The sequence below is a fragment of the Camelus ferus genome, chromosome 19 (assembly GCF_009834535.1).
Source record: "Camelus ferus isolate YT-003-E chromosome 19, BCGSAC_Cfer_1.0, whole genome shotgun sequence".
Taxonomy (NCBI): domain Eukaryota; kingdom Metazoa; phylum Chordata; class Mammalia; order Artiodactyla; family Camelidae; genus Camelus; species Camelus ferus.
This window is the reverse complement of record NC_045714.1, coordinates 33,571,729-33,584,939: the sequence shown is the minus strand read 5'-3', so window position 1 is coordinate 33,584,939 and position 13,211 is coordinate 33,571,729. Positions and strand designations below refer to the sequence as shown.

At 46.7% G+C, this 13,211-nt stretch overlaps 1 protein-coding gene across 3 annotated transcripts in view; it reads left to right on the top strand.

Annotated features, from left to right (window-relative positions):
- The window catches only part of TGM6 (transglutaminase 6), a 39,921-nt gene that overhangs the window by 12,302 nt on the left and 14,408 nt on the right, over positions 1 to 13,211 (top strand). For all 3 annotated transcript variants that reach the window (XR_004313172.1, XM_032461981.1, XM_032461980.1), the window contains exons 4-9: positions 103 to 221; positions 1,504 to 1,632; positions 3,086 to 3,263; positions 3,817 to 3,955; positions 7,264 to 7,367; positions 7,445 to 7,687. Coding sequence is in view for 2 of the 3 variants with exons in the window: in XM_032461981.1 (XP_032317872.1) it covers positions 103 to 221; positions 1,504 to 1,632; positions 3,086 to 3,263; positions 3,817 to 3,955; positions 7,264 to 7,367; positions 7,445 to 7,687 (912 nt within the window). In the remaining variant the exon portion in view is untranslated. The remainder of the gene's footprint in view (positions 1 to 102; positions 222 to 1,503; positions 1,633 to 3,085; positions 3,264 to 3,816; positions 3,956 to 7,263; positions 7,368 to 7,444; positions 7,688 to 13,211) is intronic.

Here is a 13,211-nt window from a genome sequence, read left to right as displayed (position 1 = left end):
TCCTTGCCCTCTCCTGCCTGGGTCAGCCTCTAGGCGCAGCCCCTTCCCCAGGCCAGCAAGGCCAGAGCCCTTGCTCACATCGAGTCTGACACTGCCTTTCAGAGGATGCCGTGTTTCTGGCCTCAGAGGAGGAGAGACAGGAGTACGTGCTCAGTGACAGCGGGGTCATCTTCCGAGGCGTGGAGAAGCACATCCGAGCCCAAGGCTGGAACTTCGGGCAGGTCTCCTGGGGCACAGGCCAGAATGGGGGCAGAGGCACGAGAGGCAGAAGAGGGGCTGGGGACACGAGAAAAGCCAGCTGCGAGCTCTGCTGTCTGCTCACTTCTTCCCAGGAGGGACAAGCTGGGCTGACTTAGAGCAAATCCATTCATCTGCTGTTAGCGGTGCTGGGGCCTTGGGAAGAGGGGTGGGTGTCAGATATAGTTTGGAAACAGAACAGGTCAGTTCTGTCCTGATAAAACAAACAGCTTAGATGAGGGGCTTGCAATCTTGAGTGTGCCCCGAAATCCCACCGAGGGCTCGTTAAAACACACAGGGGGCTGGGCCCCACCTCTAGAGCTGCTGATTCAGTAGGTCTAAAATGGGGCCTGAGAGTTTATCATGTCTTAAACAAGCCCCCAGGTGATGCTGGCCTGGGCCCACTCTTAGTTACAGTATAAGGTGTGGTGTCAGGGGTCAGAGGGGAGGGGTCAGACTAAGTGCAGAAGCAGAGGGAGTTCAGAAGAGGGTAAAAGAAAACCCTACCTTAGGGATTGCAGAAGGCTTCATGACATTGGGGTTGAGTTCCCAAAGTTGGGCAGGATCTGGATTGGCAGAGGGCAGTGCAGAGAGCACAGTGGAAGCGGGCCGTCAGGGGTTAGCGGAGGTTCTGCTAGAGGGGTTCTGTCTACCTGGGCTCTGGGTGCCTGACCGGAAGAAGGTTGGCCAGGCAAGTCAAGAACCTTGACTGTCAGGCTGAGGAGACAAGGGTTGAAAGCATCCGGGGCTCAGTGACCACGCAGGGATGATATGCTGGAGAGTTTAAGGTCCATTTAGGGGTAACCCCATCTCAGCACCCACTTCTTACTGCCACATAGGGAAGTGAGCCCAGGGTTCCCAGGCCTTCCACATTTTCAGAGATCAGACACCTTAATTTGTATGTGAAAATCCCCCAGTTTTGAAATGTTGTCCATTAATTCAAATGCATTTGAAAAAAAATCACAGAAACCAGTCGAGCATACCAGTGGCCCCACAGTCACCAGTTTACCCTGAACTTCACTGTGGTTCGTGGGGAGACATGGAGGCTACTGAACAGGAGAGGGAGGTGATTAAGGCTGAGCTTCTGGCTCCCAGTGACTCTTTGAGGGAGGGTTTCTGAGACTTGAGGGTGCTCTGTGGTGGGGGCTTGTGAGGTAGACAAACTCCCCTGCGTGACACAAGTGACTGACTGGGGGAGGGTCGCGGTGAGAAGGTCCAGAATGTGGGTGAGGCTCTGGCTTCTAAGAGCAGCGTCTCTGGGGACAGTTTGAGGAGGACATCCTGAACATCTGCCTCTCCATCCTGGACCGAAGCCTGAGTCACCAGGCTGACCCAGCCACCGACGTGTCCCACCGCCACGACCCCATCTACGTCACCAGAGCCATCAGCGCCATGGTGAGGAGCCCTGCCGTCCCTGCATGCACACCCCGTCGTGGACCCCTGGGCCAATCCCAGGGCCACACCCTGTAGTTTTTCCCTGGTCACTTTTTGTTTTAATTCTCTATTGCTGTATAACAAGCTACCACAAAACTCAGTGGTGTAAAACAGCCATTGATTATGCTGACAGTTCTGCACTTGGGCAAGACCCTGTGGGAAGGGCTCATCTCTGCTCTAAGATGCTTCAGCTGGGGGTGTCTGAATGGCTGCTGATGTCTACAATGGTTTGATGGGACCATATTTCTAAGGCATTGGTTCCAACAGTCAGTGTTTCCTTGGTTCCCTTCCATGCCATGCCTGCTGGAGCTGGAACATCCAGGTGGCTTGCTCACTCTCATGTCTGGCCCCTGGAATGGGACGGTTGGAAGAGCTAGGGTTGGCCAGTCATCATTCTGTCTTCCCTGCAGCCTTCCCACATGGCTAGGTTGGGCTTCCTCACAGAATGGCAGCCTCAGGGTAATAGACAAGGCAGCTGGCTTCTCCCCAAGAGATTATTCTGGTAAGAAGAAGGAGAAGCTGCCAGTCTCATAAAGCCTGGGCCTGGAAACAGGCCCAGCATCACTTCCACCATGGTCACTGGTCAAAGCAGTCACAGGCCAGCCCAGACTCAGGGAGAGGACACACAGAACCACCTCTCTGTGGGAGGAGTGTCATCTTTAATCTGTTACACGCCAGTGCTTCCCCCTCAGAAGGTAGCCAGAGGGCTTACTAGCTCTCTCTATTGCAAGAAGATGTTCAGATCAGTGGGTGCGTATCTGTGATTCCCAAAATGGACAAAGATGGGGTTCTTTTCATATTTGATACTCTAAATTCCTCAAGACCTCAGAGAGACGTTACAGCACAAAGAATCAAAAGCAGTGACCAGTCCCAGACAGTAGGGAGTTACAGGCTGCCAAGGCAAGTTTCTAAACTTGTGGGTCACCCCTTTTGCTAACTTTCTGTGTGGTTTGGGCAAGTCCTTTAATCTCTCTGAATCTGTTTCCTCATCTAAAAATAAATAAATAAATAAATAAGAACCAACATCATAGACTTAAAAGATTAATATAGTGTTTACTAAGCCCCTAGAATAGTGCCAGGCACACAGTAAACATTTAATGAATGTTAGGTATATCTGTAATTACTATTACTACCAACAGTCCCTAAAAAACAGACCACTTAAAACAGGAAATGCTCTAAAACCATAGATGATTTTCAACAATGCAGCAGCCGAATGGAAGGTAATTGAAAATGCTAATTGGTACCAAAAAGAAGATATTTTAAGATAGCAGATGGCCCCAATTTTCAGACAATTAAAAGCAAAGGATAGCCCCGGATGACTGGGTGGCCGAAAGCTGGAGATGATTTTATGATGGTGAGGTTCCTGAAGAGGAAAGCCCTGCCTGGTGGTGGACCCGTGGCCTCCTCTGCCCAGGTGAACAGCAACAATGACCGGGGCGTGGTCCAAGGCCAGTGGCAGGGCAAGTACGGCGGCGGCACCAGCCCACTGCACTGGAGCGGCAGCGTGGCCATTCTGCACAAGTGGTTCAAGGGCAGGTTCAAGCCAGTCAAATACGGCCAGTGCTGGGTCTTCGCTGGAGTCATGTGCACAGGTACCTGGGGAAAGAAGGTCCTCACTCTCCGGCCCACTCAGTGTTCGTTCATTTGCATATATTTGCATAGACATCCCACCCCTTCAAAAAATCTCTCTTTATTAGTGATGGGGAAATAGAAATCTAGTTATGAAGAGAGAAACCAGATCGCTCATTTACATGGCTATTGATCTTTCATTTTGCAGGAATCCTACCGCCTCCAGCTCATTCTTGGGAGAGTCATTCTTGAGCCCCCAGTCCCCTAGGGCTATTATGGCTACTGTAGGGCCATTCTGTGGCTTCTAAGGCCCTGCTAGCCCCAGAGCTGGTCTATTTGAATGACGGTGGCAGTGGTGTCTCCAGAAGTCAGTCCCCTGAGAGAATGTACAGGAGATGGAGGTGTTTCTGAAAGTGGAGACAGGAGTCTTGGCGCTGGCAAAGCCAACAGACCCAGACAGGGAGGAGGCTGTGGCCAGAAAAGAGGCAGGAGGCCTGTGGGGGGTGGCCAGACCCACCCTCCCTGAGTCAGGGGTCCCGACCTGTCCCAGAGACTTATGAACCTCCTGCTCTTCAGTCCTTAGGTGCTTGGGGATTGCGACACGAGTTGTGTCCAACTTTAACTCGGCCCATGACACAGACAGGAACCTGACTGTGGACAAGTACGTGGACTCCTTTGGGCGGACGCTGGAGGACCTGACGGAAGACAGCATGTGGTGGGTCCTTGGCCACTGGGTCCCAGGGTCTCCCTGAGGCTGACCCACATGTGGAGTCCAGCTCTACTGAGTCTGAGCCTGTTCTGGAAGGAGGGAGAGGCACCCCATGGAGGGGGTGGTCCCGGGTAGGGTGACTCCTCTTCTGAGATACAAGGGGTCTTTGGACACATGACACTCAGAGCCCAAGAAGGGGGCTCAAGACATGACAGCCTTGTACCCTCAGTTCTCCCCTGAGGGCCTCTGAGCCCTCCCCAAGACTCCTGCGACTTGGAGGTGGGGGTGGGGTTCCCTCCGCAGAGCTGCCTCTGTATCTGGCTCCCGCTCTCTGCCAGCTGCCTGTGCGACATGCGGCGTCTCAGGGGGGAAACAAGCTCTTTTCTCAGCTCGAACAAAACTCTTCACACAAAGCTTTACAAGATTAATTCTATTTTTTATTTTTGATTGATTGATTGATGGATGGAAGTGTAGTCAATTTACAACGTTGTGTCAGTTTCTGGTGTATAGCACATTGCTTCCATCATACATGAATATATATTCATTTTCATATTCTTTTTCACTGTAAGCTACTACAAGATATCGAATATAGTTCTCTGTGCTATACAGTATAAACTTGTCTATCTAGCAAAATTAATTTTAATTTAATTTTTTAAAGTAGGAGACACAGTCATATGCTTTAATATTCAAAAGGTATGAAATGGGTTACCGCGGTAAGTCTCCCTCCCGCCCATTTCCAGCTTCCCCGTCCTCCTCCCAGATGCAACACTATGTCTAGTTTCTGACATCTCTTTTCAGAGAGAGGCCCTGCGGATACAGAAGCATACATACCTACATACGCTTTTGCCCCACTTAATACTGGCTGCATAATGTAATACTGTTCATCTTGTTCCACATTTAACAATTCCCTATCAGTACATACAAGGTTTCCACATTTTTATAGTGTTTAAAATAGTAATAACATCACGCTAGATGAGTACCTAGTCTACACCAGGTCCAGTTCTGGGTGCTGTGCAAGCAGGCTTCCCTCATTTTATTACTCTTCGTTTTACTGTGCTTCACAGATGCTGACTTTTTCACAAATTACACGTTTGTGGCAGCCCTATGTTGAACAAGTCTCTCAGCACCATTTTTCCAACAGCTTCATTTTTTAGTTAAGGATGTACATTTTTCTTTAAAGACATAATGCTATTGTGTGCTTAACAGACTACAGTATAGCGTAAATACATCTTCCGTATGTACTTGGAAACTAGAAAATCCATATGACTCACTTTATAGCGCTATTTGCTTTATTGTGGTGGTCTGGAACCAAGCCTGCAAGATCTCCAAGGTCTGCCTGTATACTAACTCATGGATCCTCCAAACAACCTTGTGAGTTAGCTAGATTATTGTCTCTATTTTGCAGATGAGGAAACTGAGGCACAGAGAGGTTAAGTAACTTTTCAAAGGCCAGACACCGAGTGAGCAGAAGAGCAGTTATGAACCAGACCTGCTTTTCAATCATATAGCAAAACCACCATTTATCTAACCACCTCACATGGAGGGACCAAACATCTGTCTTTACAAACAAGGCTTCAGTGAATAACCTTGTCCGAATGTCTGTTCATGCATGTGCAAGTTGTCATGAAAAGCCACCTTCTAAAGAGCAGGGGGAAAGGTTGCATGCAACACAGAAACACAGCTGGCCTGGCATCCCTGTTTCCAGACTGCCCTTTGGCACCCCGCCCAGGGGAGCATGCTCAGGAATCCTTCCCGACAGCTGATCTCCAGCCTTGGACCATCTCTCTGCCCCTCTTCTCCCCTTTCTTTCCCTCTTTTTGATTCTCTTCACTCCCTCTCCCTGCAGGAGCACCAAAAAAAAAAAAAAAATCACATTCTTCTCCTTTCTTCATGCAGAATGGACAGACACTTCTTTTTGCTACAGGGACCTCTGTCACCATGCAGGTTATCCATGATCTCCCTTTTACCCGCAAATGCTTTTCACAATATTTTCCCAAATAAAAAGCACTATTATCTCCAAAAGAGGAGTTCGGAGGCCAGCTATAGAGATGCCAACCCAGGCAAACAAGGGTTTCTCTCTGCTGCTTCCTTACTGTGTGATCTTGTGCAAATGATATCACTTTTCCTAGTCCCATATTTTCATCTTTAGCATAGGAAAGTTAAAATAAAGCCTAAACTCCCTACCAAGGCCTCCAGAACTCTGCATGATCTGAACCCTACCTACCTCCATGTTTGCTGTAGCCCAGAGATACATACTTTCTGTTCCTTAAACACACTTTTTCTTTTCTCAAGAGCCTTTGCACATGCTGTTCCTTCTGCCTGGAACACTGTTCCCTGCACTATTCCTAAGGCTAATTTCTTCCCTTTAAAGTCTCATCTTAGACATCATTTACCTAGAGTAGGTCTCCAGCAGTTATTCTCTATCCCCAGCCCCTCTCTTCACAGCATTTATTGTTACTTGCATTTTAAAAATGTATCTGGTTACTCAGTTTTTGCCTGTTTCCCTATCTGTCTCCTTGGTTAGAATGTAAGCTGCATGAGGACAAAGATCTTCTGTCTTATTTGCAGTTTATTTCTGGACCATGAACATGGTCCAGATACATATATGCACACAAAGACACACACATACATATACATACAGGCAGACCTCGGAGATATTGCAGATTCAGTTCCAGACCACATCAATAAAGTAAATATTGCAATAAAGTGAGTCCCATGAAATTTTTGGATTCCAAGTGCATATAAAAGTTATGTTTACACTATACTGTAGTTCTAGTAAGTATGAAATAGCATTATGTCTAAAAAACAATGCATAAAATTACAGCACAGTACAGTTGTTTAAAAAAATAAAAAATTAAATTAAATTTAGAACAATGTATATACCTTAATTTAAAAATCCTTTATAGCTAAAAAATGCTAACCATCATCTGAGTCTTCAGTGTCATAGTAGTAACACCAAAGATCACTGATCGTGGATCACCATAACAAACATAATAATAATGCAAAAGTCTGAAATATTGCAAGAATTATCAAAAGGTGACACAGACATGAAGTGAGCAAATGCTGTTGGAAAAATGGCACTGATAGACTTGCTCAAGGAAGGGTTGTCACAAACAAAAACACAGTATCTACAAAGGACAGTAAAACAAGGTATGCCTGTACATATATGAATGATATGTGCCCAACAATACAGTTGAATGAATGGTTCACAAGATTCAGCCACAGTGCTCTTGCAGAGCCAGGGGAACGTCCCCTCTCCCGCGCGCCTCTCTGCCCACCGTAGGCCACCCTGCCCCATCCTCTCTCTGCGGCAGGAATTTCCATGTCTGGAATGAGAGCTGGTTTGCCCGGCAGGACCTGGGCCCCTCTTACAATGGCTGGCAGGTCCTGGATGCCACCCCGCAGGAGGAGAGCGAAGGTACGGGCTCAGCTGGGCGGGTCCCAGACCCCCGCTATCCCTGCCCGGAGCTGCTGACGCCCACCCCTCCTGCGCAGGCGTGTTCCGGTGCGGCCCCGCCTCAGTCACCGCCATTCGCGAGGGCGACGTGCACCTGGCCCACGATGGTCCCTTTGTGTTTGCGGAGGTCAACGCGGACTACATCACCTGGCTCTGGAATGAGGATGAGAGCCGCGAGCGTGTGTACTCAGACACTAAGAAGATCGGGAGGTGCATCAGCACCAAGGCGGTGGGCAGCGACTCCCGCGTGGACATCACCAGCCTCTACAAGTATCCGGAAGGTAAGGGCCATGAGGCGGCCTCGGTCAGCCTCCCCAGCGACCCGGCTGCCGCAGAGGGGCAACCGCGGGCCGCCGGGGCCAGACCTTTCCCAGATGATACAGCGATGATAGCCTTGTGCAGCACTGCCTCTGTGCTTTGAGCCCAATGCCTTTATCTTATATGCATAGTTTCCTCCGTTTGCTAAGTAGATTTCCCACGTCTAATAAGAATAATAGCTACATTTCCTTTAACACACATGTTCCAGGTGCTGTGTCATGTGTGTGCACACGTGATAATAATGACTGATCATAGTGATGATAGAAGCAGGTTATTATTTATTGAACACCACGGATACTTAGCACTAGGCCTCCTTCAAAATAATAATGATGGTAGCAGCTCCTGTATATCATCTGCCAAGGCCTATGCCCTGCTCACTCATTTATGGCCACTGGTTTACTGAAAAGCCTCCACTTGTCAGGATGCAAAAACAAAACTCATGTTCTTCTTCTAGGAGCTGCTTCCGGCTCTAGACTTATAAAAGTCGCCCTTTCCCATTGAATAGCAGCAGGTCCCTTAGCAGGTGCTGTGATCTGGTCCATACAGGGTCTTTGGGGTCTTTTGTCCTAAGCTTTAAGAGAAATCACCATCCCGTGACGTGATGACGATGCTAGCCATTGCCTTTGCTGAGCCCCGACTGCGGGCTGGCCACGCTCACGTGTTATTTAATTATATTGTGTAACAAATGCTCACCAAGCACCTCCCACAAGCTTGTCAGGTAGATGCCCGTATAACATTTATTTTACGGAGGAGAAAGCAGAGGTGTGGCGAGGGAAGCGGGCTCAGCCGAGGAACGTGGCCAGCGAGTGGCAAGTCCGCCCCCAGAACCCATATGCTCTTCTGCTGCTATTTAATTATAATATTTTGCTGCCACTATTCAATTATAATATCATCTACTGTTGATTGACTGCCTACTCTGGGGCAAGTGATTTTACATCTAGGTTAATCATAATACTAGCATCTAAATTTCGTTAAGCGTGGCAGTAAGCCATGTCCATGCATTATTTCATTTAGTATTCATCAAAATTCCATCTTACAGATAATCAAGCGGAGACATAGGGAGGTAAAGTAACTTCCCCAAGTTTCCAAAGCCTAGGAGAGCTGGGATTCTAACCAGACGTCTCCTTTCAGACATCACCTCTGCCTCTCCACTCTGCTAGACCGCCCCTCTCTTCCTTGAGGGCTCACAATGTGCCCGGTACCATGCCAGGCTCTTCTGTGTACTCCGGAAATAAAGTGCCTCCTACGTGTCAGGCAGGATTCAGAGGCAGGGGAGAAAGAGAACTCACCATCTCGAGGGCTGACTGTGTAAGGATAGGACAGGTGATCAGCACGGTGTTGGGGAGGCCAGAAGGCTGGAGAAGCACAGAGGAGGTGTCCATAGCCCAGCCAGAGAGAGGTCAACAAGAGCATCCCATGGAAGGGAATCCTGACGGGAGTAACATTTAGCCAGGAGATGAAGGGTTGGGAAGGCATTCCGGAAGACAGACCCCTATGCATCCTGATTCCAGATTCAGTCTAAGCCGTGCTGTTCATCCAAGCCATGGGCATCCCATTCTGTGGATGAGATGACAGGACCTGTCTGCTTGCTCTGTCCACTGAAGCAGGAGACATGACAGAGCACAAATATTCAGAGCCCCTGGGGGCGATGTGCTTTGCTCTCACCCCTGAGTCAGCCTGGATGCTGAGCAACGAGGGAACCAGCCTTCCGAGCAAAAGAAACTGTACGTGCAAAAAGCACACCAGCCATCCTCAGATTCTGGTGGCCTTTCTGCAACAAGCTTCAGGGTAGAGGGGAGGAAGGCAGCCTCCCCGCTGATCTTCAGGCAGAGGAACTCAACATGGAGGCAGGATCTTAGTCAGAAGCTGGTGCCAGGGGCTTGCAGGGGAGCCAGGCTGGCGGTTCAGCCATCTGCCTCTGGGCCTGCATGGTACTGCCTTGGAGCTGCCATAACAAGTGACCATAAATGCAGCAGCTTAAAATATCAGAAATTGATTCTCTCACAGTTCTGGAGGCCAGAAGTCCAAAATAAAGGTGTTAGCAGGTCTGCACACCCTCCAAAGGCTCTAGGGGAGGATCCTTCCTGATTCTTCCAGCCCCTGGAGGTCCCTGGCATTCTTCTGCTTGCAGCTGCCTCACTCTAACATCTGCCTCCATCTCCATGCCACCTTTTCCCTCCATCACCATCTCCTTTCTCTTACAATGACACCAAGCACTGGCTTTAGGGCCCACCCTAAATCCAGGATGATCATATCCCCAGATCCTTAACTGCATCTACGAAGACCCTATTTCCATAGAATGTTGTGTTCACAGGTACCAGCGGTTAGGACTTAGACACATCATTTAGGGGGACACTATTCTGCCCACTGCAGCCTGTGAGGGGAGAAGACTGAGCACCTGCTGATCAGGGCCTGGCCATCTAGGCAGGCAGAGGCCAGCATGTACAGTGGCTGTTGGGTGGGAGCTGAGAGGCTGATCCACAGAGACCTGGTGACCAGCCCCCAGGGATCTCCCCTTCCACCCTCTCTGTCTCCTCCCCTCCCCCCATTACTCTGCCGTCTCTCTCTTCCTCCACCTCTCTGCTGTCCCCCCTCCCTCCCTTCCGTCTTGCATTTAGTGGGTACCCCCAAGTGCCAGGTAGGAGAGTGGACAAGATGAACAGGAAAGCGGACAGTCCCAGTACAGCGCGATGATGTCAGCCATCCAAGGTGCAGAATGGCCAAGGGGACAGCATGGGGGAAGGCACTGCGTGTTCAGGGTACAGCAAGAGTGGAAGGGTCATTAGAGGCTCTTTTGTACCTAAAGGACTTTGCACAGATGCGTTCTCTGCCTGGGAGGTCCTGCTGACTTCACCCCAAGCCTTTGCCTGAGCCCAGGGTCTCAGGACTCTACTGATTTTCTTCTAAGTACACTATCGCAATTTGATATTTGCTTGAATCTTTGTCTCCCCAGCAACTAGACTGTGAGTTCTAGGATGGCTGGAAACCTGACTGTTTTGTCTCCAGCTCCTATTGCAGCATCTACTGCACAGTAGGTGCTCAATACAGAGTCATGGAATGAATGAATGCAGGCTGAGAGCATATAAAGGGCTCTGAATGCATAAGGACTTGAATCTGTACATTGGAGAGCCTTGCTTTATTGATTGTAGGATTGACTTATGTTACAAATACATGACGCACATTTTCACGTTTTTCTGTGTTTATATGTATTTAATGAACATCTACTGTGTGCTAGGCACCCAGAGAGCAAAACATATCTGACCTTTGTCTTAAAGGGGCTAACATTCTAGTGGAGCAGATAAAAATAAAGAAAAAATAAAATCAATAGCATTTCAGATGGTGACAAGTATTCTGGGGGAAAATAAAGCAGAGAAGGAGTTGAGTAACAGATTGGGAGGAGGTGAGCATTTGGCATTTAAAATCAGGTGATCACTAACAGATATCTATAGAAGACCCACCCAAGAGCAGCAGAATAACTATCTTGGCAAGTACAAATAGAACATAATCCAGGATTTGACCATATGTCCATCCATAAAACAGGCTTCAGTAAATTTTTAAAGGATTGAAATCATACAAAGCGTATTCTCTGATCACAGTGGAATAAAGTTAGAAATCAAAATCAAAAGAGAATTTGGAGAATTCACAAAAATATGGAAATTAAGCAATACATACATCTAAATAATCAATGGGCCAAATAAGAAATCACAAATTAAATTAGAAAATACGTTGAGAAGAAAGAAAATGAGAACACAACATGCCAAAATATGTGGGATGAGGTAAAGCAGTACTTAAAAGGAATTTTATAGCTATAAACACCTCTATTAAGGAAGAGGGATCCCAAGTGCAGTAATCTATCCTTCCATTTTAAGAAACTAGAAAAAGAAGAGCAAACGAAACCCAAAGAAAGCAGAAAGAGGAAATACAAAAGATTAGAGTGGAAATAAATGAAAAACAATGGAGAAAATCAACAAAACCAAAAGTTAATTTTTTAAAAAGATCAACAAAATTGACAAATCTTTAGCTAGACTGAGAGAAGACTCAAATTACTAAGATCAGAGAGGACATCACTACTAACCTTACCTAAAAAATTATAAAGGGTGTGGCAAAAAAAAATAAATATTAGGTGTTTGTCCCCAGTTATTGGACACAGCTCCTAAAACCCTTGGAATCTCCAAGGGTGATAAGAATGTCTTTTGCATGGTAATGGGATGACTGGTGCCTGGGGGCCCCCAGATAACGCAGGATGGGGTCTGGTTACCAGAAAGACCAAAACATGATTAGAACATTAGAACTTTCCACCTCACCTCCAATCTCTGGGGATGGGAGAGGGACAGGAGATTGAGTTAAATACCAATGGCCAATAATCAGCCTGATTAAAGTCATCTATGTAAAAATGAAGTTAACATCATATTTAATACTAAAAGATTGAATGCTTTCCCCCCTAAGAACAGGAAAAGACAAGGACGTCCACCGTTGCCGTTTTGATTCAGCATAGTGATAGAAGTATTAGCCTAGGAAATAAGGCAAGAAAAGAAAAATAGAGATATTTCCACAAATGGTGTTGGGAAAACGGGATATCCACATCTAAAAGAATGAAGTTGGACCCTTACCATACACCACTCATAAAAATTAACTCAAAATGGATCAAAGGCCTAAATGTAAGACCTAAAACAATGAAACTCTTAAAAATAAGCAAGAAAAAATCTCCATGACATTGGATTTGGCAGTGATTTCTTGGATATGATGCCAAAGGCAGCGGTAACAAAAGCAAAACAAGTTGGACTTCATAAAAATTTTAAACTTTTGTGACATTATCAACAGAGTTAAAAAGCAACCTGTAGAATAGGAGGAAATATTTTCAAATTACATATCTGAAAAGAGGTTAATATCCAGAATATATAGAGAACTCCAAACACTCAACAGCAAAAAACAAACAAACAAAAAAAAAGGGCAAAGGGCTTGAACAGACATTTCTCCAAAGAAGGTATACAACTGGCCAAAAAGCACATGAAAAAAATGCTCACATCACTGAGCATTATGGAAACAAAAATGAAAACCACAATGAGATAACACTTCACACCCATTGGGATGGCTACTATCAAAAAAAGAAAGGAAGGAAGGAAGGGAAGGCAGAGAGGGAGGGAGAGAGGGAAGAAGAAAGTACAAAAAGAAAAGAACAAGTGTTGGTGAGAATGTGGAGAAATTAGAACACTTGTGTACTGCTGCTGGGAATTTTTAATGGTGCAGCCGCTGTGGAAAACAGTATGGAAGTTCTTCACAATATTAAAAATATAATTATCAGATGATTCGACAATTTCACTTGTGAATATTTACCCAAAAGAACCGAAAGGAGGGACTTGAAGAAATATTACACCCGTTTCCTTAGCAGCATTATTCACAGTAGCTAAAAAACATGAAAGCAACAGATGAACAGATAAACAAAATGTTGTCTATACATACAACAGAGTATTGTTTAGCTTTAAAAAG